Raw genomic sequence first — 27,021 nt, forward strand, 5'->3', positions numbered from 1 at the left:
CAAGAAACAAGAACCACTGCTGGCCACTGTCACCAGGCACGGGTTAGTTTGCTCCAACATCTTTCAGGTTTGCATACACAAGCAGCAATTGCTCTTGATATTTTTGAAAATCAAACTAAAATAGAGCTGATTATAAGCCACACAATGCACTGAGAGCTTGGTGTCACCTTGGAGCTGCTCTGTGGGTGACTGTGGCACTGCAGCCCATGCCCTGGCTCTGCTCTCCCTGCCCAGGGGGAGATGCAGAGCCTGGTCCTGCCCTTGGCTCTGGTGGCTGTTGGTGCCTCTGGAAGGTGCACACACGTACCAGCCCCACTGCACAAAATTCAGGGGCTGTCTGAACTCAGCACTTTGAGACTCAGCTCCTTCTCTAAGGATCTGCAGGTTCCCAGGACCTCTTGGAAAAGATTTGAGCATTTATTACTGCCAAGAATTTTTTCCAATCAGAAGAAATCATAGGATTATCAAATCCCAGACTGGTTTGGGTTGGAAGGGAACTTAAAAATCACCTTGTTCCAACCCCCTGCCCTGGGCAGGGACACCTCCCACCAGCCCAGGCTGCTCCAAGCCCTGTCCAACCTGGCCTGGGACACTCCCAGGGATGGGGCAGCCACAGCTGATCTGGGCACCTGTGCCAGGGCCTGCCCACCCTCCCAGCCAGGAATTTCTCCTCTTCATTGAGTCAGGATAACCTTTTACAGAACTGGGAAAAAGGTCTCTGTTCTGGACCTCAAACCAGGCAAAGCCCAGGATTGCAGAGAGGGAAGTTCTAAAGGAAAAACCCTTTGATCTTTCTTTTTAACCACTTGGTAGAAGGATGTGATGACATTGTGGGACACTGACAATGTGCCACTGCCATGAGGCCAATGGCAAATGCCACTGTCAGCAGCAGTGCCAGAGGCCAATCAAACACTCGTTTGGCCATGGGGAACAGGACAGCCCATCAATAGCTATTAGTGCTCAGCCCCACGAGGTCTGTGCTGATCACAACAGGACGGGTCGGGCAAGGGCAGGGGCTGGGCACAGGGCAGTGTGGGGGACACAAAGCCAGGGGGAACCAGAGCAAAGCAGGTGCAATTCCCATGTGGCAGAGCTGTCCCAGAGATGGGGACACCACTGGGGCAGGTGGTGGGATTAAAGCTTTCCTCTCCACTCTCACTGGGGCTTCTCTGGTGAACAACTGCTGATACTCCTACACTGAGAAAACAGTGTGTCAGCTCCCTGCTGAACAGAGATGGGAGGGAGAATAAACACTATTGCACCCTGGCTGCTTTCCATAGGCAGCAATTCCAAGTGCACAAACATGGGGATGAAGTTAATGCCATTCTTACCATGACACTCTTCACATAGCCAGCAGTCTCCAGGGTCTGATGAGAAAGAATGAAATAATGTCAGTAAGTGGACAGGCTTAAGAAGAAAGGAAAGAAATAAAAGTTCTTTTCTGGAAGAGGAATATTAGGATTTTAGTGTTCCCTGTTTCCAGAGACTGAGAAGGAACCCAGTCTGCAGACCACCCTGTGCACACAGGAATCTTTGGCCCCAGTGGTGTCTCCAGGTGAAGGAGCTCAGACACTTTCCCTCCCAGGTGCTGGATGTGGCCACCAGCATATGTGCCAGACATGGCTCTGTCCTGCCAGTGCACTGCAGGTGGAAAGGCTTTCTCTAGACAGCAAACCACAGATTAATTTTATTACTAGTAAGAAATGCCTGCCAGGTCCCACTGCTGCCCACTGTGCCCGTCAGCTCCCAGGACCCCGAGCACCCCTGGCCTGGGCCCTCAGTCACTGTCCTGTGACTGTCACATCTTACCTTGGAGAGTTCATCAATGATGTTCTGCTGCTCAATGACTTGCAGTCTCAGGAAATCCACTTCTCTTTCTTCCTGGCTGTGGTCAAGGTCATTTAAGGAGCTTGGTCTCCGTATTGCTCCAGTTCTTTGCCTCTAAAAACCAAAAACCACAGAGCAGAAGAGAAAAACATCAGGAGCTTTGCCAAAGGACTTGTCTAACCCTTCCCTGTACAGTGAGTGGTGCATCTCTCTAATGGCTGTACTGGCAGCTCTCCTGCTCCCTTTTGCTGAGCCTCATATCCAGGCTGCAAACATGCTGAATAGTTTGTTGCTCTCACTGGAAAAAAGGGCAGAGTCACAAATGCAGCTTTCCCAGGGACTATGAGGTGATTCCAGCAGGAAAATCGAAGATAATTCATAAAACCGCAGATTGGTTTGGGTCGGAAGGGACCTTAAACCCACCCAGTGCCACCCCCTGCCATGGGCAGGGACACCTCCCACCAGCCCAGGGTGCTCCAAGCCCTGTCCAACCTTGGACATTTCCAGGGATGGGGCAGAAAGAGGGGAGATCTGTGCCCCTGTGAAGGATGAGCAGCCCCTGAGGGAGCAGCTGCCTGATCAACATGTGCAAAGCTCACACCATTCCTTTCCTTCAGAGCTCTGTTTTCAAGGCTAAAATACATTTGCATTGTGTTTTCTCACATTTTACATGTTTGTGTAAAACCAGACACGTCCAAGGCACAGGACACTCCACTGAATGGCACAGCAAGGGCTGGAATGGGCACAGTCTCCTGAGGAGCCTGCAGGTTTGGGACAATGTCTGAGCCCTCAGCCCCAAACCCCACCCTCCCAGGAGCACACAGACACTCACCATTGCGATATTTTCCTGGGTCACAAATTTTAATTTATTTTCCATTCGACGTAAGGCATGTGACAACTCCTCATTCTTCCTGCTGAGGCGTTTGTTTTTGTCCAGAATGGGCTTATACTGACTCTCTGCTTCTCTGAGACGCTTTAACTGAAAGACAGAGAGAGAATTACCACCTCTGGAGCTTTTTCAGTGAATATATTAATAATTTTCTTAACAATCCCACTAGCAGTATTTTCTTCTGATGCAGGTGGGTTTTTTCACCTCCTTTTCCTTTGGACTCGTGGGAACCACGTGGGGCTCAGCACAGAGGCCACCAAACGCCACTGTGTTTGTGCCCTGGGCTGGGTTGTACTGCTGGGGTTTGGGGGTTAAAACGATTTTCTCTTTGTGCCATTGCATTTATTGTAATATTGTTATTAAATTGTAACTCTGACTTATAGTCTCCTTCATATTGGGTTCATTTCTCCTGCCAGTTTACCTTTAAACCAGCACAGAGGGGCAGCCAGGATTTCCAAAAGGCACAGGAGGAACCCTCTGGTGTTTCTGTGCCAAGGCAGTGCCCCAGCAGCACAGCCCCTGCCCCAGCCCTCACCAGCTCGTTCCTCTCCCCCCAGCCCTCACCAGCTCGTTCCTCTCCCCCCAGCCCTCACCAGCTCATTCCTCCCCTGCCCCAGCCCTCACCAGCTTGTTCCTCCCCTGCCCCAGCCCTCACCAGCTCGTTCCTCTCCCCCCAGCCCTCACCAGCTCGTTCCTCCCCTGCCCCAGCCCTCACCAGCTTGTTCCTCCCCTGCCCCAGCCCTCACCAGCTCATTCCTCCCCTGCCCCAGCCCTCACCAGCTCATTCCTCTCCCCCCAGCCCTCACCAGCTCGTTCCTCTCCCCCCAGCCCTCCCCAGCTCGTTCCTCTCCCCCCGGCCCTCACCAGCTCATTCCTCTCCCCCCAGCCCTCACCAGCTCGTTCCTCTCCCCCCAGCCCTCACCAGCTCGTTCCTCTCCCCCCAGCCCTCACCAGCTCATTCCTCTCCCCCCAGCCCTCACCAGCCCTCACCAGCTCATTCCTCTCCTCCCCAGCCCTCACCAGCTCGTTCCTCTCCCCCCAGCCCTCACCAGCTCGTTCCTCTCCTCCCCAGCCCTCACCAGCTCGTTCCTCCCCTCCCAGCCCTCACCAGCTCGTTCCTCTCCCCCCAGCCCTCACCAGCTCGTTCCTCTCCTCCGACAGCAGCGCGTTCCTGTCCTCCAGTTTCCGGATGATGCCGCTCAGCTCCGCGATTTTCAGCTGGAAGCGCCGCGCGTCCTTTTCATCCAACTGCTGTTCCTAAAACAAAGATCAACTGCAAATAACTGTTCATAAGTGCGCTTGCCACAGCACGTCTGCAAAGCTCTTTCTTATCCCAAATCCAAGCATTTCACAGCGTTAGCAGGCAGAGTGTAACCCGTGGAGCCCAAGTGACTATGGAAAGCTGCAGGATGAGACCAGTGGGAAGTCAGGAGTGGAAATGTAACAAAGAATGCAAATGCAGGAGTATGGATATGCATTGGCAATACAGAGTCACAAATGGTAACTTGGAAACAGAAAATGTCCAAACTGAAGGCCATGTTCCAGTGATGCCACTGTTGAACTGAGAGCTTCAGACACATCGCCCACTCTGAGGACTTGGCCGTAAGAAAATGATATTATTAAAATTAATCAAGTATAAATGGGGAAAATCCATGAAATTGTGCCACTGTAAAAGCTCTTCTTCCACAAAACTGTCACCCTTATGGGGTTCTAAAAGTCACTTGTAAAGCCACAGGGGTAGCCCTTTATTTGAATGAAAAGGCTTAAATCAAATTAGAAGGTAATATAGATAGATGTTGTCTTGTTCAGAGAAGTTACAGCTGTTGACAAACATGACAGACTTTCCCCCTTCTCTAGGACTTATTCTGGTCTTTGGCAGAAGTTGAGTACAACTCAGAGAGGCAAATTAGTGTCCACAGTGCTGGTGGCACTTTTGGGGGGTCTAGGATTCCTCATTCAACAGGTGCAGGAGAGGCTTGGGCCATAGAATAAAACAGATTGGTTTGCTCATGTATAAATTTTACACTTGTACTAAGAAAATCGAGGCTCTTGCAAAAGAAATCTTGATGAGGAGCAGCAATGAGGACGACCTGCACACATCAGAGGAACGAGATCAGTTACCTGAGGGGTTTATCTGAACCAAGAAATGCCAAAGCAGAAAGGGGCCACAGTTACACTGAGAAAGCCATGGTGGCTAAAATTGAATGGTCTGGATATTGCAGAAAATAAGTAGAAAAGAGTAGGTTAGGAGGTCTGAGATTCACTGGCAGGGAGAGCCCCTGGCAGGGCTGTCCCAGGGGCTGGGGGGCTTGGCTGCTCCCACCAGGACTGCCTTCCCCACTCCCTCTGTAACTGGCCTCGTCCTTCTGCTCCCGAGCCCCTGCTCGTGGCCCCAGAGCTGCACACACACATCACTGGGTGAGAAATGCATTTGCATCGTTTGTTGGCAGAATCGTGTCAGACTGTCCGACTGAGGCGGGTGGCTGAGCATGGTGTGGTGAGGAGAGGAGAGAAAGGACAGAGAAAGTTCCCCCGCTGACAAAACCAAACCAAACCAAACCAACCGGGAAACAGCCACAGAAAGCAACAGCTCTCCCATGCCAGGGTCTGATTGGAAAACTCAATGTTTGGGCAGAATGGGAGCATGGAGTGGGCACCTCGGGCTGCCCAGCTCGGCCATGGGAGAGCTCTTGCTCCAGGGGCTCCTCAAGATTCTGCCACTTGGTGCCCTTTGGGCCCCGCTGAGGTGAAACCACGTGAAAGTGCTTACGGGGCTTCCTGAATGATCTGAAGCGTCTCCTGCACCACTTGCATAAGGAAGTTCCCGCTTGGGGCTGCTCAGGTGCCGGTCAGACTCCTTGAGCTGCGACAGTTGTTCATCTAAAGCCTCCTTTTGGAGCTGCAGTCTCTGAGCGTGCCCGGCTCGCACCCCTAACTCTCTCTCCAGCACGAAGACTGCTCTGTCCTTAAACTTAATCTCCTCCATCTACAAGGAGAAGAGAACAGAATCACACAGGAGCAGCAGCTCCACAACAGCCCCCAGAGAGCCCCTGCCCATGGAGACACAGCTCAGTGACAGCCCCCAGAGAACCCCTGCCCATGGAGACACAGCCCCACAACAGCCCCCAGACAGCCCCTGCCCATGGAGACATAGCCCCACAACAGCCTCTGCCCATGGAGACACAGCCCCACAACAGCCCCCAGACAGCCCCTGCCCATGGAGACACAGCCCCACAACAGCCCCTGCCCATGGAGACACAGCTCAGTGACAGCCCCCAGAGAGCCCCTGCCCATGGAGACACAGCCCCACAACAGCCCCTGCCCATGGAGACACAGCCCCACAACAGCCCCTGCCCATGGAGACACAGCTCAGCTCCACAACAGCCCCACAACAGCCCCTGCCCATGGAGACACAGCTCAGTGACAGCCCCCAGGCAGCCCCTGCCCATGGAGACACAGCTCAGCTCCACAACAGCCCCACAACAGCCTCTGCCCATGGAGACACAGCTCAGTGACAGCCCCCAGACAGCCCCTGCCCATGGAGACACAGCTCAGCTCCACAACAGCCCCACAACAGCCTCTGCCCATGGAGACACAGCTCAGCTCCACAACAGCTCAGTGACAACTCCTGCCCATGGAGACACAGCTCAGTGACAGCCCCCAGGCAGCCCCTGCCCATGGAGACACAGCTCAGCTCCACAACAGCCCCACAACAGCCTCTGCCCATGGAGACACAGCTCAGCTCCACAACAGCTCAGTGACAACTCCTGCCCATGGAGACACAGCTCAGCTCCACAACAGCCCCCAGAGAGCCCCTGCCCATGGAGACACAGCCCCACAACAGCCCCCAGAGAGCCCCTGCCCATGGAGACACAGCTCTGCTCCGGGGCCCCTGGACCACGAACACTGGGCTGAACCACTTCAGGAACATCGCCCTTCTCCTGGGGCCACCCAGAATCAAACCTCTTTCTCAGCAGGAATTCTGTCATTGAAATTATTGGGAAACGCCCCATGGTCTTATCACCATTTCAGAATTTCTTTACAAAATAATTAAAACTTAACATCCACATCACAATTTGGTTAGTTACTGAAACATCTTAATGACTTTACAGCATTTTCCTTGGGCATCACCTTTGGAAATTTTGCATTCATAATTTTTAAAGAAAAATATTAAAATGTGAATATCCTTTTAATTTGCAAAATATAGAAGTAATGTAAATTTTAAAATATTTTTTGCAAGAAGTCTCTCGTGAGCAATTTAATTATTCCCTTCCCATGAGAGGTTTTGCTTACACATAATAAACATTATGCAAATCATCAAGTGCTTAAATGACAAATGTCCAGTGGCCTCTCATTCTCTTTTCCCCGTTTGCCTGTGCTGAGGGGCTGTGCACATCCCATGGGATCAGCCAGGATCCAGCCCTTGGGAAGGGTGGTTGGGCCCTGCCTAATTATGAAAATCCCTAATCCCAGCCCCAATGGCCTTGGGTGCCTGTGCTGTGCACCCCCTGCAGCAGGACCTCTGGCTCTTCCAGCTGGATCACAGACACATCCATTATACATGGAGGGGAAGGATTAATTACACTCACACACCACGTGTCTTACAGACACGACTGTGGAAAGAAAGAAACCATATCCCTGCCCTCAGGTGCCTGTGAGCTGGTTCCAGACAAATACAAGACTTTTGGCATCACTTTTTGAGACTTCAGAGGTTTAATTTCAATGATCAGTTTTTAAGCCTAGCCTGGTTGAAATAAGAACATCTTGCCCTGTGAGAACTGTGTTAATGGTTTTATCTCTGCCTTGTCTGTAAACCTGGAAAAAATGACATTGGGGATCAACAGTCACTGCAAGGACTTTGTTTCCAGTTGATGCCAACGTGGCCCATCCAAGGGAAAAGCAGGTGCTGGCAGGTCCCACTGGCATCAGGAGAGTCCAGTGGAACACATGGAATGTATTTTGGGTGCCATGGACTAAAGGTGCTTTCGACAAGGTCCATGGAGGCAGCGCCTGCCAACTTTGAATGAGACAAAGAGCACCAAAGGTCCTTCTGCTAAATCCCTAATCAGGGGGAAATCTAATTCGATGTACAAATGACAGGGTAACACATCATCAAATGGTTATTTGTCTAAAATAAGCAGAATGTCAGGGAGTTGATCCCTATTTATATGAAAACAAAGACACGTTACAACAAAGGCAAGACATGAAATTGGGAGGAACAAAGAAACTGGAGAAAACACAAAACAATTCACAGCATTTCAATAATGGTTCATTTTCTAGAAAACCCCCCACACAAATGCTAGAAAACCTTCATAAAACCACAAGGAAACATCAACATTCACATTTTCCTTCATATCATCACACTCCCGACCCTGAAACATGCACAATTTTGTGTTTGCAGCCCGTTCCGAACACAAACATTGCAGAAACAGCACAAATGGAAGGAAGCATCTCCCTGGAGAACGTCACTCAGCCATTAATACAATGAAGGACACGCACAGAGGAGACCCCTCGGAACTCACTGGAATCGGTGCCAGCTGCCCGGGGTGGGCACCCAGCCCGGCCTCATCCTGCGCTGGTGCTGCACCGGGGCACTGCGGGCTCCTCTCCCTGCTCCCTCCCCTGCCTGGTGCTTGGGTGCCTGGCAAAGGTTTGGGAAGGGCTTGGAAAGGGTTGGGAAGGGCTTGGGAAAAGGGGCGTCAGCGTGCGGAGCATCCAACCACCTGCGAGACACCCCGTGCTGCGGATATTCCCACTTTATTCCAGAGGCTGGGATGAATATTTATGCTCTATGCTAATTCCTACCCCGCCCTGAGTGCAGCTGGTGCCAATTACACCAGCACAGCCCCTGCAAGGTGCAATCTGCTGTTCCCCCCTTACTCCCCGGGGCACAGCCCGACCTCCGCACGGCTCCTTCCAGGGTATCATTTCCATCCTGATTCAAAGCCAACCTGCGGGGTCCTGGCTGGGGAATTTCTCCCTGCAACGTTCCTGGGGCCTCTGCAAACTGACAGACACTGTCAGAAATGGCCTTGGAAGCTCCAAGTGCCTGGGATCAAAGCCAGTCCTGCGGGGCAGGGGCACAGAGGAGGATCCCTGTCCGGCTGGGATGCTCCACGACAGGGATGTCCCAGGGGACACGGGCTCACAGCTGGGCATGTGAGGACACCTGTCCCCAGCCTGGTGACACATGCCCTGCCCATCCACCTTCTGTCCCTAGAGATAAATCCCAGTGCCCTGCTGTCCTGGTGGCACCTGGCACCCAGCAGCAGCATCACTCACTGAGAACCATGGCTTGGGCTGGGAGGAACCTGGAGCCATCTCAGCCCAAGCCCCAGCAGAGCCATCCAGTGCTGCTGGTCAATGCCAGGAATGAAGGATGGGCTGTCCCAGACCCTCTGCTGGAGGCAGAAGCCCCACCTCCAGTGCCAGCTCTTCCAGAGGCCCCAGCCCCTGTGCCAGGTGTGCTGCAGCACAAGTCACAGCCCAGGAGAGAGTAACTTCTTCTTTAGGACCACAGAGGGAAATGTTTTTAAACCCTGACCCGTGAGACACCAAAGGAATGACTCAGATCCAGGAGGTTTACTGACCCTGTTAGGTGTAGGAATAATGTTGTCTGGCTTTTAATATACAACAAAATCCTCCAGTCCAGGTTCAGTTGGAAAAAATGCTGTTGTAAATGAGGGTCAAATGACAAATGACTAAACAATGCCCAGCTGGCAGCAGGAACAACTCCCCTTGAATGCTGAGTGTGCCTTTCAGTGTGGGGTGGGTGCTGAGCCTCCCCTGTAACACCAAATATGGGGATTTCTCACCACTTCAGGGAATCAAAAGGAGAAGATAAAGACTAAATCAATCACCGATAAAATTAATATTTAAAAAGTCAGCTTCCTACCCTTTCATCTGATCCCACCCTTTAAACCAGACATCTTCACTAATTTACCACTGTCTGACAGGCAGCTCAGGGTCTCTGTCTGAGAACACAGAGGTTCAGAACAGAGCAGAAAACCTCCACCTTCTCTTTGGCTATGGGGTGGCATTACCATGAGGAACCCGTGAGGGTGTCAGCACCCATGGCCTGACAGAGGTATTGGAGCAGGTTATTTCTTTATTAAAGCTTTTTGCAGTCATCAACAGCTAAAGTTTATCTACATTGAAAATAACCACTCCCCAGCCTCTAATAAATCTAATTCACTCATTTCTCTGATTTCTCAGCCCCCTGATATGGGAGCCAGGAGGAAGGAGGCTGCAGTGGCCATGGCTGGGCAGCACTTCTCCTTCCTGACTGATCTGCAGCCAATGCAAATTTAAATACTCTTCACCACTTTGATTTCTGGTCCCCACTGAGCAAACTTGAGACCAGTTGATCTCGGGGAACTCTCCTGACTGAAAGCTGCCTGCCTGGTGTGCTCACACTGACTCAGGGAGTGCCCCTGACCACACCAGTGTAATTAAATACATCCCTGTAGAATTTTAAGCTGGTTTAAAATGCACAAATCAAAATTTAAACCCGGTTTACCAAAATTAGAAATTCTCTCCAAAGGAAATCGTTGCCACACGTCCTGGTTACCATCTGCAAGGGAATTTCAGCTCTTGCAGCACCATTCTGAGGTTCTGAGCCAGGGACAGCTGAACTGGGTCAGCTGAATGTCCCTGGGGAGTCTCAGACTGCACAGACACACAGCACGAGCCATGTGTGCAAACACAACACAGGAGCCAGAGCAGCCTGGGCACACACTCTGAAAAACACATTATTCCCTCTCCTGTGCTGCCCACAGTACTGGGAGATGCCCAGTCCTGCTCCACAGCACTGGGCCAAAGCCTCTGGATCCATGAGCAGTGGTCACCCTGAACCTGAAAATAACTACAATAAAGAGCAGGAATTTGTACTTGGCAAATACATGGAATCCCAGAATCACTGAGGTTGGCAAAGCCCTGCCAGCCCATGGAGGCCACCCTGTGCCCGATGCCCACCTTGGCAAAGCCCTCCCAGCCCATGGAGCCCACCCTGTGCCCAATGCCCACCTTGGCAAAGCCCTCCCAGCCCATGGAGCCCACCCTGTGCCCAATGCCCACCTTGGCAAAGCCCTCCCAGCCCATGGAGCCCACCCTGTGCCCCATGCCCACCTTGTCCCCCAGCCCAGAGCACTGAGTGCCACGGCCAGTCCTGCCTTGGGCACCTGCAGGGCTGGGCACTCCAAACCTCCCTGGGCAGCCTCTGCCAGTGCCTGCCCACCCTTTCCAGGCAGAAATTCCTGCTGCTGTGCCCCCTGCCCCTGCCCTGTCCCAGCCTGAGGCCGTGCCCTCTCCTCCTGTCCCTGTGCCCTGGGGCAGAGCCCAACACCCCCTCGGCTTCCCCCCCCTGGCAGGGATTGCAGAGCCAGAAGGTCTCCTTGGTCAAAGGTTGGACTCCATGATCTTGGAAGTCTTCTCCAACCTTAAGTATTCTGTGATTCTCTGACTTGGAAATGAAGAACTGAACTTACCAGAGATAAATTGCTCCAAAACCAACCTGGTGCTAAAGGGCTTCAATCACACCCTTGCAGAGCCAAACCCAGGTGAGCACGACTCACCTTTCTCTATTCTGACAAAACTAAAGAATAGCTCATTTTCTAGGCATGAGACTAAAATTTGCTCAAAGGCTACTCCCCCTTGGCTAAAACAACTGAATAATGCACTGTGCATGACCCATGGAGCTTTCAAACCCCGAGCTGAGCCCTTGCACAGCTCAGGGCTGCTGCCCCTGCCCTGGGATGCTGGGGGGATCCCACGGCTCTGGGGGATGGAGGGACCTGCCTGCATTGGGCTGCTCTCTGTGTCTCTGCCTCACTGCGACCCCAGTGTGGCCCAAGGACTGCACTTCATGGCTGTCTGTCCAAAAAGTGTGAAAAACAGGTTTCCAGGGGCAGCTAAAGCATTTTGGGAACTGCCTCATTTCCACAGAGAGCTTTTATCACATGAGGTGCCACCAGCCTTTCCCCCAAACATCAGGGCTGTCCCTGCGAGGTGCCAGGAGCCACCAGCCCTCTCTGAAATAATTTCTGGTTGAGTCAATGGAGCTGAGAGGACTTGAGCCCATGCAGGGAGCACTCAGGGCTCAGTGAAAACATGGCATCAGGTAATTTCATTAGGGTAGTTCAGCTAATCTCAATCTTTACAGCAAGAATTAAAAAAAAGTTTGATTTTCAAAGGCAATTTAGAACACATACCATCAAACCACTCTATTCCTTATAACTAAAACCACATTTATTTTACAGCTTCTACATTAAAGGCCATTAGTGGGGACTTTCCATGTGACACAGCAAGTTTGTTTAGGATGCCCATTAGCCACTCCTTCACTGAGTTGTATGAAATCAATGTGTCAGTGAGGAATGGTTAGGGAGGAAGGGACTTACACTGCAGGGTATTTGAACAGCATCAACAGATCAGCTGGTTAGAAATTATTTTAACATCCTCTCTTGGTAAAAATAAAATTATCTATGAAAAAATCTTAACAATCTAAACTCTGAGAGAAGAGTGGCTAAATAAAGGTAGGGAACACTCCCTAACTGGTGTGTCAGTCCCTGCCAGGCCCTTTGGGTCCTGAGGACACAGGTGGAGCTGTGCCAGCCCTGGGAGGGGTGGGAGGTTCTGCCAGGTGGTCACTGCAGCATGGCCACACTGCCAGGCTTTGATCTGGGGCCAAGCTGCAAGTAATTTGGGCATTTTAGAGTATTTTTAGGATCTGGATGACAGCCAAGGGACAATGTCTTAGCAGAGACACGGATGAGTTTGCACCAGGACACTGCAAACACAGACCAGTGGTGACATCACAGGAATACTGAGACAAGACCCAAAACACACACCATGGGAGCACGGCTGTGTTCCCACTGGGAGAGGCAGAGGCAGTTCAGGGATACACTCCCTGGGCACTCCCAAGAGTGTGGAGCACAAGGCAAGAGTCTGAGGCAGCAGTGGAGAACAACCCCTCCCAAAGCCCAGGAGGTGCTGGTGCCTGCCAGGCTCTCGTGCACAGGCTCCCCTCGGAGGGAGCTCACTCCTGCAGGCAGCTCCCCCTTTTCCAAGGACCATCATCCATCTCAACCTCCCCAGCCAGTCCCCAACACTCCAAAGCCACAAGAGCGCAGCTCTTGCCTTTGAGACTGGAGCTGCTGCACCTGAGGCTCAGCTGGTGGATGAGGTGAGAACAGGCTGAGCAGCCCCACACAAAGGGCCCAGGAGGATCAGGGGGCAGGGACAGGTGAGGATCCCAGGGATCTGCTGGGATCAGGAGCTGTGGAGTCAGGCAGGAGAACCAGCACCTGCTCAGGGCAAAGCCACCAAGGTGGCTGTGGAGAGGGATTCCCCCTCAATGCCCTGCTGGGCAGGTAGGACACAGGGATGCAGAAGAAGAGCATTTTGGGTTTATGAAGGCTCATTATGGGATGTTCATGGGAACTAGCAAAGGCAGGAAAGGGAGGGACCAAGGTGGACCCTCAGTGAGGAAACAGGCCCAGGTCAAGAAACAGAACATTGCCCTAAGCAGTCAGGAACCTGAGAGCTCTTCCTGATGTCTGAAACATGAGCAACATTAAGGCACTGACACGGATAAAGAAGTTCCATACGAAACATTCCAATGGTTTTAAAATACAGTTTGACATCTCTACTAGGAAATGCAAAACAGGTTTGAAGCAAGTTCCAGCACCCACCCTTACCCCCTCAGCTGAGTCCAGCACTGAACTGACCATCAATAACACAAGTCAAACCACAGATGCAAAGAGCAGCACGTACCAGCCTACGAATCTCCCTCTCGCACTCCCTCTTGATCCGGGTGATCTCCTCCTGGTGCAGGTGATACACACTCCTGATCTCTGCTGCTTTGATTTTGTCAGCTTGGATCACCATAGTTAGAGCCTCCTCCACTTGTTTCTTAGCCCCCTTCAGCTCAGAAATTTCCTGCTGCATCTTGATTTTCTCCACCTCGAAGCCCCTCTTGGCCTCCTCCTTGGCCTCTGAGAGCAGCACCGTTTTCACCTTGTCGGGGCCCCCGTCGCGCACGGCGTTGAGCAGGGTCTGCAGCCTCTGGATCTCATTGTCCTTAATTTTGATCACCCTCAGCAGTTCAGCCTCGTGCTGCCTCAGGAGTGCTTCCCTGACAGCTTGGAGCTCCTTCATTTTGTCCTCATGAAGTTTGACTTTGAGCTCTGTGACCACCACGGTACTTTTGTGCTGTTCGTGCTCCTTGATCTGCTTCACCTCCTGGTTCTTCTCCCTTTCCAATTTGCTGACCTGGAAGGGAAATCACAAAGTGCTCTGTTGACAATCAGCAAAATGACCAATGCAAATTATATTGCTAAAAATGGCACAGATCCCTGTACAATGTTAGACTCAGTGCTGTATGTCTGTGTCTACAAACTGGCAGCAAAGCCCTTCCTTTCACTGCAAATCAGAATAAGCAGAAATATCTGCATATTTAGAAAAAGAAACTAAAATGTATCATTATCATTTCCCAAATTATTGATACTGAGGCTGAAAGCCCCAAATCCAGTGATTTGAGCATCATAGTCTATCTTCATGATTAAAGAATTGTCCCTTGCAATCTTAATTCACCTGATGCAGTGCTCTAGAAAGCACATGGTAACACAATACAAATAATTAGCACAAATTTATGCAAGAAGGAGAGAACCAGGAGAAGCAGGTGGGCCTGCCCACCCTCCCAATCAAGAGTCCCTCTCCAATACCCCACCCATCCCTGCCCTCTGGCAGTGGGAAGCCATTCCCCATGTCCTGTCCCTCCATCCCTTGTCCCCAGTCCCTCTCCAGCTCTCCTGGAGCCCCTTTAAGCCCTGCCAGGGGCTCTCAGGTGTCCCTGGAGCCTTCTCTTCTCCAGGTGAGCCCCCCAGCTCTCCCAGCCTGGCTGCAAAGGCTCTCCAGCCCTGGAGCATCTCTGGGGCCTCCTCTGGACTCCACCAGCAGCTCAATGTCTTTCTTGTGCTGGTGGTCCCAGGGCTAGAGGCAGAGCCCCAAGGGAGTTCTCAGAGTAGAGGGGGAGAGTCCCCTGTTTTCCCTGCTGGGAATGAGCCCTGGACACAACTGGCTACAAGAAGAACAATTTAAAGATCTACAGAAACGATGCTCCCTCTTGTTCCCAGACCAGCACTGGGGGCTGCACTCGGATTTAATTCCAAATCATGTTCCAGGCAGCCACGAGGTGGGGCAGAGGGTGCTCAGAAACCACAGACCTCTCTGCAATTCCCGGTGGAAGCAAAGGGAAGACACACACCTTACTCTTTTCTTGCTGGAGCTCTATCTGGATGTCGGTGAGCTTGGCCCTGAGCTCCTCGTTGGCAGCCTGCAGAGCGGCCAAGGCGTCGGGCTTGTCCCCCCTGGCCCTGCTGCTGGAGCCCTTCTTGGACATGGTGAGGCCGTGGCAGGGGCAGGGAGGGCAGTGCCAGGGAGGGCAGTGCCACCCGGAGCCCCCGGGGCAGCGCGCTCGGCTCCTCCGGCGCCGCGGAACTCTACATCTTCTGTGCCTGCAGGGGAGAGCACAGTCAGACAGTGACACTGTGACACAGCCACACAGTGACACAGCCACACACACAGCCACACAGTGACACAGTCACACACAGAGTGACACAGTGACACAGCCACACAGTCACACACACAGTCACACAGTGACACAACCACACACACAGTCACACAGTGACACAGCCACACACACAGTCGCACACACAGGGACACAGGGACACAGCCACACAGCCACACACACAGTCACACACACAGGGACACAGTGACACAGCCACACACACAGTCACACAGTGACACAGTCACACACAGAGTGACACAGTGACACAGCCACACAGTCACACAGTCACACACACAGTCACACAGTGACATGGCCACACAGCTACACACACAGCCACACACACAGGGACACAGTGACACAGCCACACACACAGCCACACAGTCACACACACAGTCACACAGTGACACAGTGACACAGCCACACAGACACACACACAGTCACACAGTGACATGGCCAAACAGCTACACACACAGCCACACACACAGGGACACAGTGACACAGCCACACACAGAGCCACACAGTCACACACACAGTCACATAGTGACACAGTGACACAGCCACACAGTCACACAGACACACACACAGTCACACAGTAACACAGCCACACACAGAGCGACACAGTGACGCAGCCACACACACAGTCGCACACACAGGGACACAGTGACACAGCCACACAGCCACACACACAGTCACACACACAGGGACACAGTGACAGCCACACACACAGTCACACAGTGACACAGTAACACACAGTCACACAGTAACACACACAGTGACACAGCGACACAGTCACACACACAGTGACACAGTAACACAGCCACACAGTCACACAGCCACACACACAGTCACACAGTAACACAGCCACACACACAGTCACACAGTAACACAGCCACACACACAGTCGCACACACAGTAACACAGTGACACAGTGACACAGCCACACAGTCACACACACAGTAACACAGTGACACAGTGACACACACAGTCACACAGCCACACAGTCACACACACAGCCACACACACAGTCACACAGCACTGCCAGGGCACAGGGTGGGCAGGGAGGGACACCCACCATGCACAGGGCACTGATACGTGCAGTACAGGCAGCCATGGACACCCACCATGCACAGGGCACTGCTGCCCACAGAGCACAGGCAGCCATGGACACCCTCCATGCACAGGGCACTGCTGCTCACAGAGCACAGGCAGCCATGGACACCCTCCACGCACAGGGCATTGCTGCCCACAGAGCACAGGCAGCCATGGACACCCTCCATGCACAGGGCACTGCTGCCCACAGAGCACAGGCAGCCATGGACACCCTCCACGCACAGGGCACTGCTGCCCACAGAGCACAGGCAGCCATGGACACCCTCCACGCACAGGGCACTGCTGCCCACAGAGCACAGGCAGCCATGGACACCCACCACACACAGGGCATTGCTGCCCACAGAGCACAGGCAGCCATGGACACCCACCACACACAGGGCACTGCTGCCCACAGAGCACAGGCAGCCACCTGGAGGGGCTCTCCCCTCCACTGAGTGTGAACTGCAGATTGTTCAGCTTGGAAAGTCTTCTGGGCCCATGGAGTCCAACCGTTCCCCAAGGCCAAGGCCACCACTAACCCATATCCATCCTCAAGTGCCACAACCACACTGCTTTTAAATCCCTCCAGGCATGGGGACTCCACACCTGCCCTGGGCAGATGTGCCAGGGCTGGACAGTCCTTTTGCTGACAAAATTTTCCCAATATCCAACTTGAACCTCCCCTGGCACAAGCTGAGGCTGTTTCTTTTTGTCCTGTCGCTTGTTACTTGGGAGAAGAGACTGAGCCCATCCTGGCTCAACCCTCCTGTCAGGGAGTGTCCCATCCCTTCATCTGCACTGGAATTCACAAAGGATCTGCAATTCACACAGTGCAGAAGATCTGGAATTCACATAGGCAGAGGATGTGGAATGTTCCTGAGGGAGGTCCACACACCATCCCTCAGCTCCACCATGGCCCAGAGACAGCAACCACTGGGAAAACCATTTTCACAGGATCATAAAATCATGGAATCACCGGACAGTCATATTATAAAATTCCACAAAAAAGCAGCTCAGATCTGGGAGAATATTTCCAACCTTTTTAATACTAATCTTGTCAATGTGGACAACAATCTCCTTGGACGATGACCTTCAGTGCTTTGGTTTATTCCTCATGACCCACAGTGAAAACCACAATGGAGCTGCCCCGTTCCCTGTCCGGGCACGAAGGAAGGGGCTCAACAGGCCAGGGCAGCTGGAATGAGAAAAAACAATCAGTAATAGTAAAATAGCAGCAACAACATAACAATAGTAACAATAACACACAGCCTGATTTGGTACCTAAGAGCAAGATCCTGAATCTGTTGGGAAGGAAAGAGCCAAGGAAGGCTCCAGGGATACACCAATGGGATACAGAGCCAGGAGAGGGCTGAGGGCACCGGGGAGAGGGGCTCAGCCTGGGAGGAACAGGGCAAAGCTGCTGAGAGCCAGAGAAATCACAAAGGACAAGCAGTCACTACACAGCTCTGCCAGGTCAGAGGGACTGTGGGGAGGCTGAGACTTAGAGAATTAAATAACATTCCTGATGTTAATTGCCCAAACCAAAGTGGTACAGTCTCAGTTCTGCTGCTTGGCTTTGTAGCCTGGAAGTTTCTACAAAAAGAAACATGTTTGGTTAGGCAAAGAAATAGAAATAAATTCAACTTTAAAGATATTGCCTGAAAACCCTGTAACAGGAGCAGATATTCCTTGCATTTAAAATTCTTGCTGCTTTGTGCAGGGAGACACAAGGCACCAGTGATCTACAAAGGAGCTTTAAAACCTCCTCCTTTACTGCTCTGAAAATGGGGCCGGCTGTAGCCACAGGCACAGGGCTCCACCTGCTGCGACCCACGAGGCCTTTGTGCACTCCACAATTGTTTTCTTCAATGATCTCCAATGGCAGGGGCAGTGGGGAGCCAGGGTAGCCCAGAGCCTGAGGAGACAGAGGCAGCTCCCCAGGAGCTTCAGCTGCTTCCACTTGAATGGCAGGCACAGCCCAACGTGAATGGCACAGGAATTGGTGAGAGCAATTGCACTCAGGATTCCTCTTGACAGACAAGGGCTGGGAGAACTCTTGTTTGTTGGCTTACAGAAAATGAAACTGAGGAACTGACAGTGTGGAGCTTGGGACACTTGGTGGGAATCCTGTCTGAGGCTAATCTGTGGAACCATGTGTCCTCATCTTTCATGTTTTTAAGGATTTAGTCTTGTTTAAATGTCACCAAGGCCTGATTGTATGACTTGGTACCACCACTTCGTGTCAAGCAGCTGCCTAAAGCCCATTCTTCTGTACTGAAAGGAAAAGGGCAGAAGTGGTTGGCTAATTTCAAGGCAGAAAGGTTTGTACAGAACCATTTGCTCCACAAAACCTTTGAAGAAGCACTGAAATATTATCAAGAAGGTCATAGAGTCCCACACTGGTTTGAGTTGGAAGGGACCATAAAGCGCATCCCATTTCACCCCCTGCCATGGCAGGGACACCTTCCACTGTCCCAGGTTGCTCCAAGCCCTGTCCAACCTGGCCTGGAACACTTTCAGGGATCCAGGGGCAGCCACAGCTGCTCTGGGAACCGACACTGGAAATGTCTCCCAGGTGGGAATGCTGAAGCCTTAACAGGATTTTCCCAGAGAACTCAGGACATTCTGTGATTCTATAACTTACATGGCTTGGAGTCATTGACCCATTCAGTGCATCCAGGGCTGTTATTCCCAGGGACAGTGATGGGAAACAGCACTGGACAGGCAGGTTCTGGTGACACCCAGGACCTTCTGTGTGTGCAGTGGGACAAGTGCCATGGCTGGGCACTACCACAGTGCCTGTCTGCCCTCCCAGCAGTGCCAGCCCTGTGGCCAGGGCTGCTGTGCCTGCTGGGGATGCCCCTTGGAGCAGCCATTGGGGACCAGTGGACAAACTCCAGGCTTAAAAGAACATTTCTCCCAAATGCTGGGAGAAGAACATGCCACAGGAATAGTCCCCAGCTGCCCTCGTTGTGCTGATCCAGGGGCAGCAAGGAGGGGGTTCAGGGCAGAGCCACCAGGGGACACAAGGGGAGCACAGGAGGCTGAGGGACCACAACAGAGCCCAGACCCTCAGCAAACCCAGACCCTACAGGGAGCAGAACAGCCCCTGGGACCCCTCACCACACACTGGGCAGAGAAGACACTCCCTGGAAAAACTGCCACCTGCCTTTGTACTTTCCCTTTATTTTTCCAATGAGTTACAGAGAAGGGGCATCTGTCAGACACATCACCTTAACAGAACAGAAAGGTGCTCATAGTTTTGGTTCTGGGAGAAGAGATTATGCATCTGCTTCCTGGCACGTTTGATATTGAAAACAGCATCAATAATGCAGCAGAGCTGCCTGGAGCTGGGCTCAGAGCTCCCTTTGCCTCCTGACTTGCAATTCAGACATCAAGGCTAATTGGAAAATGTGTTTTCTAGGTAGTAGTTTCTGAAATCAATGTTTCACTGCACTTAACAATAAATGAATAAATCCCTACCCAGGGTACCAATATTTTAAACAAAACACAGCTCAAGCAACACACTGTTCTCACAAATACTGAACATTTCCAGTGTCTGCCACAGCCCCTGAGCACTGGTGTTCTCTATTTCTGACAAACTGTTCTAATTAATTACTTTAGACAAACCTTGTTCAGCCTCTGGTGCACCTCAAAATACAGTAATAGAAAGAAAATGTAATATTGTCTATGGCTGAGTTCCCACTTCCTCCTATGAGCAATCTCCCTGTTCCATTTAGGATTGCAGCAGCCTTTAGATCTGAATGCAAGAAAATGAGTTTTCCTCTGAAAAGAAATTCCATGTTAAGCCAATGCAATCACCTCCCGTGATGGATTTGTGCCTCGGGGTTCTTTGTACCAACGTTTGTCACAAACTGTGTGTCATTCACTCAGTTGCAACGTGAGGAGAAAACCTGCTGGAAAATACATAGAAAATGGAGTAAATTGGTAGCTGAGATCAAGAAACAATTGCCAAGGCCTGTATTGTCCTGTAGCCAGGGATATGGTGCATTTCCTGCAGGCACAGAATCGCAGAATCCCAGGATCAGAGGCTGGCAAAGCCCTGCCAGCCCATGGAGCCCACCCTGTGCCCAAGGCCCACCTTGGCAAAGCCCTGCCAGCCCACAGAGCCCACCCTGTGCCCGATGCCCACCTTGGCAAAGACCTCCCAGCCCATGGAGCCCACCCTGTGCCCGATGCCCACCTTGGCAAAGCCCTCCCAGCCCATGGAGCCCACCCTGTGCCCGATGCCCACCTTGGCAAAGACCTCCCAGCCCATGGAGCCCACCCTGTGCCCCATGCCCACCTTGGAAAAGCCCTCCCAGCCCATGGAGGCCACCCTGTGCCCCATGCCCACCTTGGCAAAGCCCTGCCAGCCCCTGGAGCCCACCCTGTGCCCGATGCCCACCTTGGAAAAGCCCTCCCAGCCCATGGAGCCCACCCTGTGCCCGATGCCCACCTTGGAAAAGCCCTCCCAGCCCATGGAGCCCACCCTGTGCCCAATGCCCACCTTGTCCCCCAGCCCAGAGCACTCAGTGCCACGGCCAGTCCTGCCTTGGGCACCTCCAGGGCACTCCAACCCTCCCTGGGCAGCCCCTGCCAGTGCCTGCCCACCCTTTCCAGGCAGAAATTCCTGCTGCTGTGCCCCCTGCCCCCGCCCTGGCCCAGCCTGAGGCCATGCCCTCTCCTCCTGTCCCTGTGCCCTGGGGCACAGCCCGACACCCTGTCCTGGCTCCCCCCTCCTGGCAGGGATTGCAGAGCCAGAAGGTGCCCCCTGAGCCTCCTTTGCTCCAGGCTGAGCCCCCCCAGCTCCCTCAGCCCCTCCAGCTGCTCCAGCCCCTTCCCAGCTCCATTCCCTGCCCTGGATATCCCATCAGGATTTTTTTCTTTGATGTTTAGACAATGATTGAGATTGGTTTGATAAAACCGTGTTTGTTTTTTTTTTTAAATGCAATCACTGTTGGTAACTCAACTCAGATCCTGAAGACCCACATCTGCCTTGTCCATGCTCATGCTGAGACAGCTTCAGGCTCCCCACCCTGCCCAGCTGATGTTCTCCATCACCCACAGCTGCTTGCTCTAAATCAAATCTCCACTTCCATAAGGAAAAAACCAACCATCAACATTTCCCAGTGTGAAATAAGCTCTGAAACTTACCCTAGAAATAATATCTGCTTAAAATTAAAAATAATGCCCCTCTGCCTCCCAAACCCTGACACCCCCCCCACCTCTGCAGATGGAAGTCCAGCCAAAGTTCTGCAAGGATTAGACCAATTCCAGCAGCAGCTGGAACAGACATGTCAAATCCTGACTGACCTGGATTTTTCCTCAAAGATTAATCCTTCAGCTGTTGTTGGTTTTAAGTCATCAATGGATGGATCATGTTTACAAACCCCAAGCAAACCCCTGCCCTTTGTAAGCTCTACATTTGTAGCTCACACAGAGTCCTTTATGCAGACTCACCTCGGCTGGGTGTCAATTACGGGAACATTTATTGGTTTATAGGGAATGGCTGGAGCTGTGCCAGGGCAGGGACAGGGCCCAGGGAATGGCTGGAGCTGTGTCAGGGCAGGGACAGGGCACAGGGAAGGGCTGGAGCTGTGCCAGGGCAGGGACAGGGCACAGGGAAGGGCTGGAGCTGTGCCAGGGCAGGGACAGGGCACAGGGAATGGCTGGAGCTGTGCCAGGGCAGGGACAGGGCACAGGGAATGGCTGGAGCTGTGCCAGGGCAGGGACAGCACCCAGGGAATGGCTGGAGCTGTGCCAGGGCAGGGTCAGGGCACAGGGAATGGCTGGAGCTGTGCCAGGGCAGGGACAGCACCCAGGGAATGGCTGGAGCTGTGCCAGGGCAGGGACAGCACCCAGGGAATGGCTGGAGCTGTGCCAGGGCAGGGACAGCACCCAGGGAATGGCTGGAGCTGTGCCAGGGCAGGGTCAGGTTGGATCTCGGGGAAAGGTCCTTCCCCCAGAGGGTGGTGGGCACTGCCCAGGCTCCCCAGGGCAGTGGGCACAGCCCCAAGGCTGCCAGAGCTCCAGGAGGGTTTGGATGATGGGACAGGGTGGGATTGTTGGGGTGTCTGGGCAGGGCTGAGGGTTGGACTGGATGGTCCCTGTTGGTCCCTCCCAGCTCAGGATATTCCACCATTCAGCACTGACAGACACAATTGGTGCTCAATCCCAGCAGGTACATTTTGGAGCGTGACACCTGTTTGATTTTGTAACTCCCGTGGCTAATTTGCAGAACGAGCAATAATTAATTAAAACCAGAGATGAGTATGTAGGAAGATAATTTTTCTTTTTTCACAGATAATCCCCAACATTTGAGGTACAAAAATCCTGTAGAGTTATGGCAATAAACTGCAATACACACCTATCCAAATTCTCTGCTAAAATGCAGCAGCTCAGCAGAACTCAGTGCTTTGGGGAGGATTAGTAGTGAGGAATATCCTTCAGATTTAATTCCATCAGTTCAATATTGTGGCACTGTTATCTTGCTCACAAACAAACTGGTAGAGCAGTGCCATCCCTTTTCCCAAGGAATTCAGGCCTGTGTAATTAACTAAATCAGCTGTAACACAGATGGCATCACACCATCCAAAAGCACTTGATGGAAACATTTTAAGCATGTTATTAACATCCCTAAATAACTATTTAGTGCCACCCCTCCAACCCCCTTCGGCACCAACATGCAACACAGCTGGATTTGAGGGTGGAAAAGGCAGCATTTAACTGCTCCACTCTTAGAAAAGATTTTCAGTTCTCGGATTTATTCAATTTATAAATGAGCTTGAAAATAACAGACTTGACAGTGGCAACAAAAACATTGTGGTTTGGAGTTCAGAATCAGGATTCATTTCCAGACTGACTCATCACCATCAGATTCAGCTGTGAGGAACTGGGCAGCAGAAAAGGGCTCTGATGGAGGAGGAATTTTCTTTAGGCTGATCATGGCTACCCAAAAATTACATTTCTATTGACAGTGTTTTACAACTCAGTAGGTGTTTGCCCAGCTCTAAATCAAGATAAAAATGTACAATTAACAGCAACAGACAAGAATGTAAATGAAAGTCAATTAACCTCCCAAATGCAAACAGCTGCAAGTTGCCAGATGCCCATCAGGCTCTGCTGAAAAGCTGCTCCTTCAGCCCCAAAATCTGAGGATCAGATTATTTCAAATCTGATTTTTCATTACTAAATATCCTAATCTAAATAACCTTTTCTTGCCAGTGGCTGTGACTCCCCTCCCTCATGTCAGCCCATCTCTGCCCAGAGTTGGAAGAGCAGCAACACACCCCTTGTCTCATAAGCATAAATAGACAAAATAATAAATATTAATTTAGAAAGAAAACAAAAACATGCCCAGAGAACCAGACTGGTTGGAGGTGAGTTGTGAGGGGGGTTGGTTTGGTACCCACCACAGGCAGCAGTGCCAGGGATTAACACCATTCCTCTCCCACCCCCATCTGCTGGAGCTGGGCAGTCCTGGGGGGGCAGCAGGGCCAGAATCTCATGGAATCAGGTGTGAGGCCTCCAGCATGGGCTCAGCTGGGAAGATGGTCCCTGGGAAAGACCAAGAGAGCATCAGGTACCAGATCTCCTGGAGACAGGAGATCTTTGGCATAAGAACAACTGAGACCATGTACTGCTTTCACCTGGTCACCTTCTGGCAGGAACATTGTTAGAGAAGGTAAAGGGAGGACCCAACGCTGAGAGGGCAAAGAGTTCAGAGCAGAGAGACTTAAAGTGGGATGATGGGGCAGCCACAGCTCCTCTGGGCAACCTGTGCCAGGGCCTGCACACCCTCACAGGGAAGGATTCCTTCAATATCCCACCTAACCTGGCACTGGAAAGCCATTCCCCCTTGTCCTGGCACTCCTCTGTGCAAGTCCCTACCCAGCCTTCTTGTGCCCTTTAGGTCTTGGTTAAATACTTATTTCCAACTGCAAAGAAAAGATCCATCATAAAAATGCTTTTAAAACCAAACCAGCCCCCTCCAGATGATTGAATAAGATCCCAAAAGCAAATGATGAGCCAGAAACCCTGAGCAGCCCTGCAGGAGCCAAGCTCGTGTTTCCCAAAGGGAGCCAGAGCAGCAGGTGGGAAGGAAGAGCCTGCAGGCACATGGGGAGTGAGCAGGGCTGGGTGACCCCAGCCAGGCCTGTGCCATGGGGGGACACACAGAGGTGGGTCAGTGCTGTGCCCTTGGCCAGCTGAGCTGTGCCAGGGCAGCACCCACCAGATGTGCAGGCACAGGAGCTCTCTGTTCTAATCTGATTGTTTAAAGCTGATTTCATTGAGATGCTGCATCAGCCCTCACAGTCAATTTGCCAGGCATGTGGATACCCTTCCCTGCAGTTTCACAGAACAGATCACTAAGGGGGTTTAAGGCTCCCTTGTACCAAAGCAAACCCAAGGCCAAGGGAATATTTCAGGCTTTTAGGGGGAATAAAAGGGAAAGGGCTGTTTCAACCTCATTTTAACATTTGAAATCAAAGGATCTCAGGTTCAACAGGGTGTCCAGAGCAGCTGTGGCTGCCCCATCCCTGGGAGTGTCCCAGGCCAGGCTGGACAGGGCTTGGAGCAGCCTGGGCTGGTGGGAGGTGTCCCTGCCCATGGCAGGGGTGGCACTGGGGGGACTTTAAGGTTTCTCCCAACCCAAAACATTCCACAATTCTGTGACTTTGTGATCCACTCCTCTAAGAAAACCTTATTTTCAACAGAAGAGCTCTGTAACTTTTTGTAACCAGGACTAACAGCCGTGGAGAGCCACATTCAGTTTGTGCACATGATCACAGTCAAAACATATCCTGAATATTCCAGTCACAAACAAACATAATATGGCCTGACCCTCCCAATCTACACCAAATGCAATAAGCATCACATTGAACATGAACAAATAGAAATTTTTTTTAATTAAAAACATAATTTCAATGAGCAACTCAAAGATGGCCCATGCAAACTGTGCATGTGTGTCTGTGCATGCAATGAGTAATTAACAGAGGTCAGACCACGTTCTAGAGCCTCCTGCCACCAGGACCAAGAATGACAAACCTACACAGAGGACTAAATCTCCAACAGCTCCATGTGCCTCTATCTGCCTCCAACAGACACCCAGGGACAAAACCCAAACCATTTTTAACCTCTACCACAACAGCAACAGCACAACTGCCACCACAAGAGTTCATGTGGCTGACCAGAGCTGAACAGCAGCTTTGCAACCCGCCTGATCTTCCAGCTGGGAGGTGCCAAAGGACACGGCCCCTGGGCAGCCCACTGGCACCAGGATCAGCTGGTGCCCACAGCACTGAATTGCAGGTCAGTTTGTTGGTTCTGCTCAGGGAAAAAACTGGGGCAACCTCAGGATATGCAAGTGTAAGGAAAAGTCTCTCATTTAGCTACTGAAGGGAAAAAAGGGGAAAAACATCAAAAGAAAGGGAATCTCAGCAGCTGCCTCTGCTCCTCTCTCTATGGGGCCACCAAAACTGACTTGCTGAGGCCACTGAGGCCAAGGGATTCATTCCCAAGTGGCATCTCGTGGCTGGCTCCTCTCTGGAGAACACCCCTGTGCAGGGATGTCCCTCTCAAGCAGCAGGAGAAGTGCTGCCCTTGCTTTGCAGTGTGAAATGTGCTATCTATGAACTGGGGAAACGTTCCCACCCCGTGCAGATGGGACAAGCTCCAGAGCAGCTCCTCCCCAGCTACTGGGTTAGTGTGGCAGCTGGGTAAGCTGGGATTTGAGTTCCAGATTTCCCAATCTTTCAGCCTTCTGCACTCACTCCTTCAGGGAAAGTGGCTTCTCACAGGGTTCTGATCCCCTCCTAAGAGGATGTGCCCATCTGGCTGCTCACTGCTCTCAGAGCAGGGCGGCACCAGGTCCTGCTCACAGCCAGGATGCCCAGGGGCACCAGGAATGCTTCCTGCAGGGCCCTGTGTCCCACCAGCTCCTGCCATCACAGCCAGGCACACTCTCCAAGGCAGCAAGGGTGGAGCTGCAGGTCTGCAAAGCTCTGGGAGGCTGCAGAGGGCCAGGACTAACAACAGCAATAGCTGTGGCTGCTCCAGGGTAGCTGGAATTTGTGAATTTTAATGACAAATATGCAAATTCATATCACTGATTAGAGCCCCCAGAGAAGCCCAGGCCCAGAAAGCCCTGCTGGTGCTCCTGTGCCCCCTGGCCACACAGACAGTGACCCACCAGGCACAGGGGCTCAGAAACACGAGCTGTGAGTGGGGCAGCAGAGTGACCTCGATGGATCCTGGCACCCAAAGGTGTGAAGGAGGAGAGAACAGAAATCTGATCTCAGGTTCACAGGTACACTCAGGGCTGGACACGTCCATAATGAACTGCTCAAGAATCACAGAATATGCTGAGCTGGAAGGGACCCCCAGGACCACTGAGTTCAACTCCTGGCCCTGCTCAGGACACCCCAATCCCACCATGTGCCTGCATGGAGACTGTCCTGTGATGTGACACTCACAGGTGGGGGATCCCAGCAAAGCAGGAGGTGCTGCCACAGGGAGCAGATTCCCAGCTGGGAGCTCCAAGGCACAGGAGCAAACACAGTGTTTGATATTCTGGTGACCAGGTGAAGAGTAAAGGGCAGGACACAGAAACCTGCTGATAACAGAGGATTATGTAGGTCAATCAAGA

The 27,021-nt window shown here is 52.1% G+C and overlaps 1 protein-coding gene across 12 annotated transcripts in view; it reads right to left on the bottom strand.

Moving 5' to 3' along the window:
• Positions 1 to 27,021, bottom strand: part of JAKMIP3 (Janus kinase and microtubule interacting protein 3) — a 70,980-nt gene that overhangs the window by 28,007 nt on the left and 15,952 nt on the right. For 7 of the 12 annotated variants that reach the window (XM_071564139.1, XM_071564140.1, XM_071564143.1 and 4 more), the window contains exons 2-9: positions 17,409 to 17,565; positions 14,979 to 15,228; positions 13,487 to 13,984; positions 5,487 to 5,702; positions 3,854 to 3,973; positions 2,660 to 2,806; positions 1,810 to 1,941; positions 1,332 to 1,367 (exon numbers count right to left, since the gene is read on the bottom strand). In XM_071564139.1, the coding sequence (XP_071420240.1) occupies positions 1,332 to 1,367; positions 1,810 to 1,941; positions 2,660 to 2,806; positions 3,854 to 3,973; positions 5,487 to 5,702; positions 13,487 to 13,984; positions 14,979 to 15,113 (1,284 nt within the window). In that variant the 5' untranslated portion in view covers positions 15,114 to 15,228; positions 17,409 to 17,565. The remainder of the gene's footprint in view (positions 1 to 1,331; positions 1,368 to 1,809; positions 1,942 to 2,659; positions 2,807 to 3,853; positions 3,974 to 5,486; positions 5,703 to 13,486; positions 13,985 to 14,978; positions 15,229 to 17,408; positions 17,566 to 27,021) is intronic. The other 5 variants (XM_071564149.1, XM_071564146.1, XM_071564145.1 and 2 more) reach the window with 3 other exon arrangements.

This window comes from Pithys albifrons, chromosome 9 (assembly GCF_047495875.1).
Source record: "Pithys albifrons albifrons isolate INPA30051 chromosome 9, PitAlb_v1, whole genome shotgun sequence".
NCBI lineage: Eukaryota > Metazoa > Chordata > Aves > Passeriformes > Thamnophilidae > Pithys > Pithys albifrons.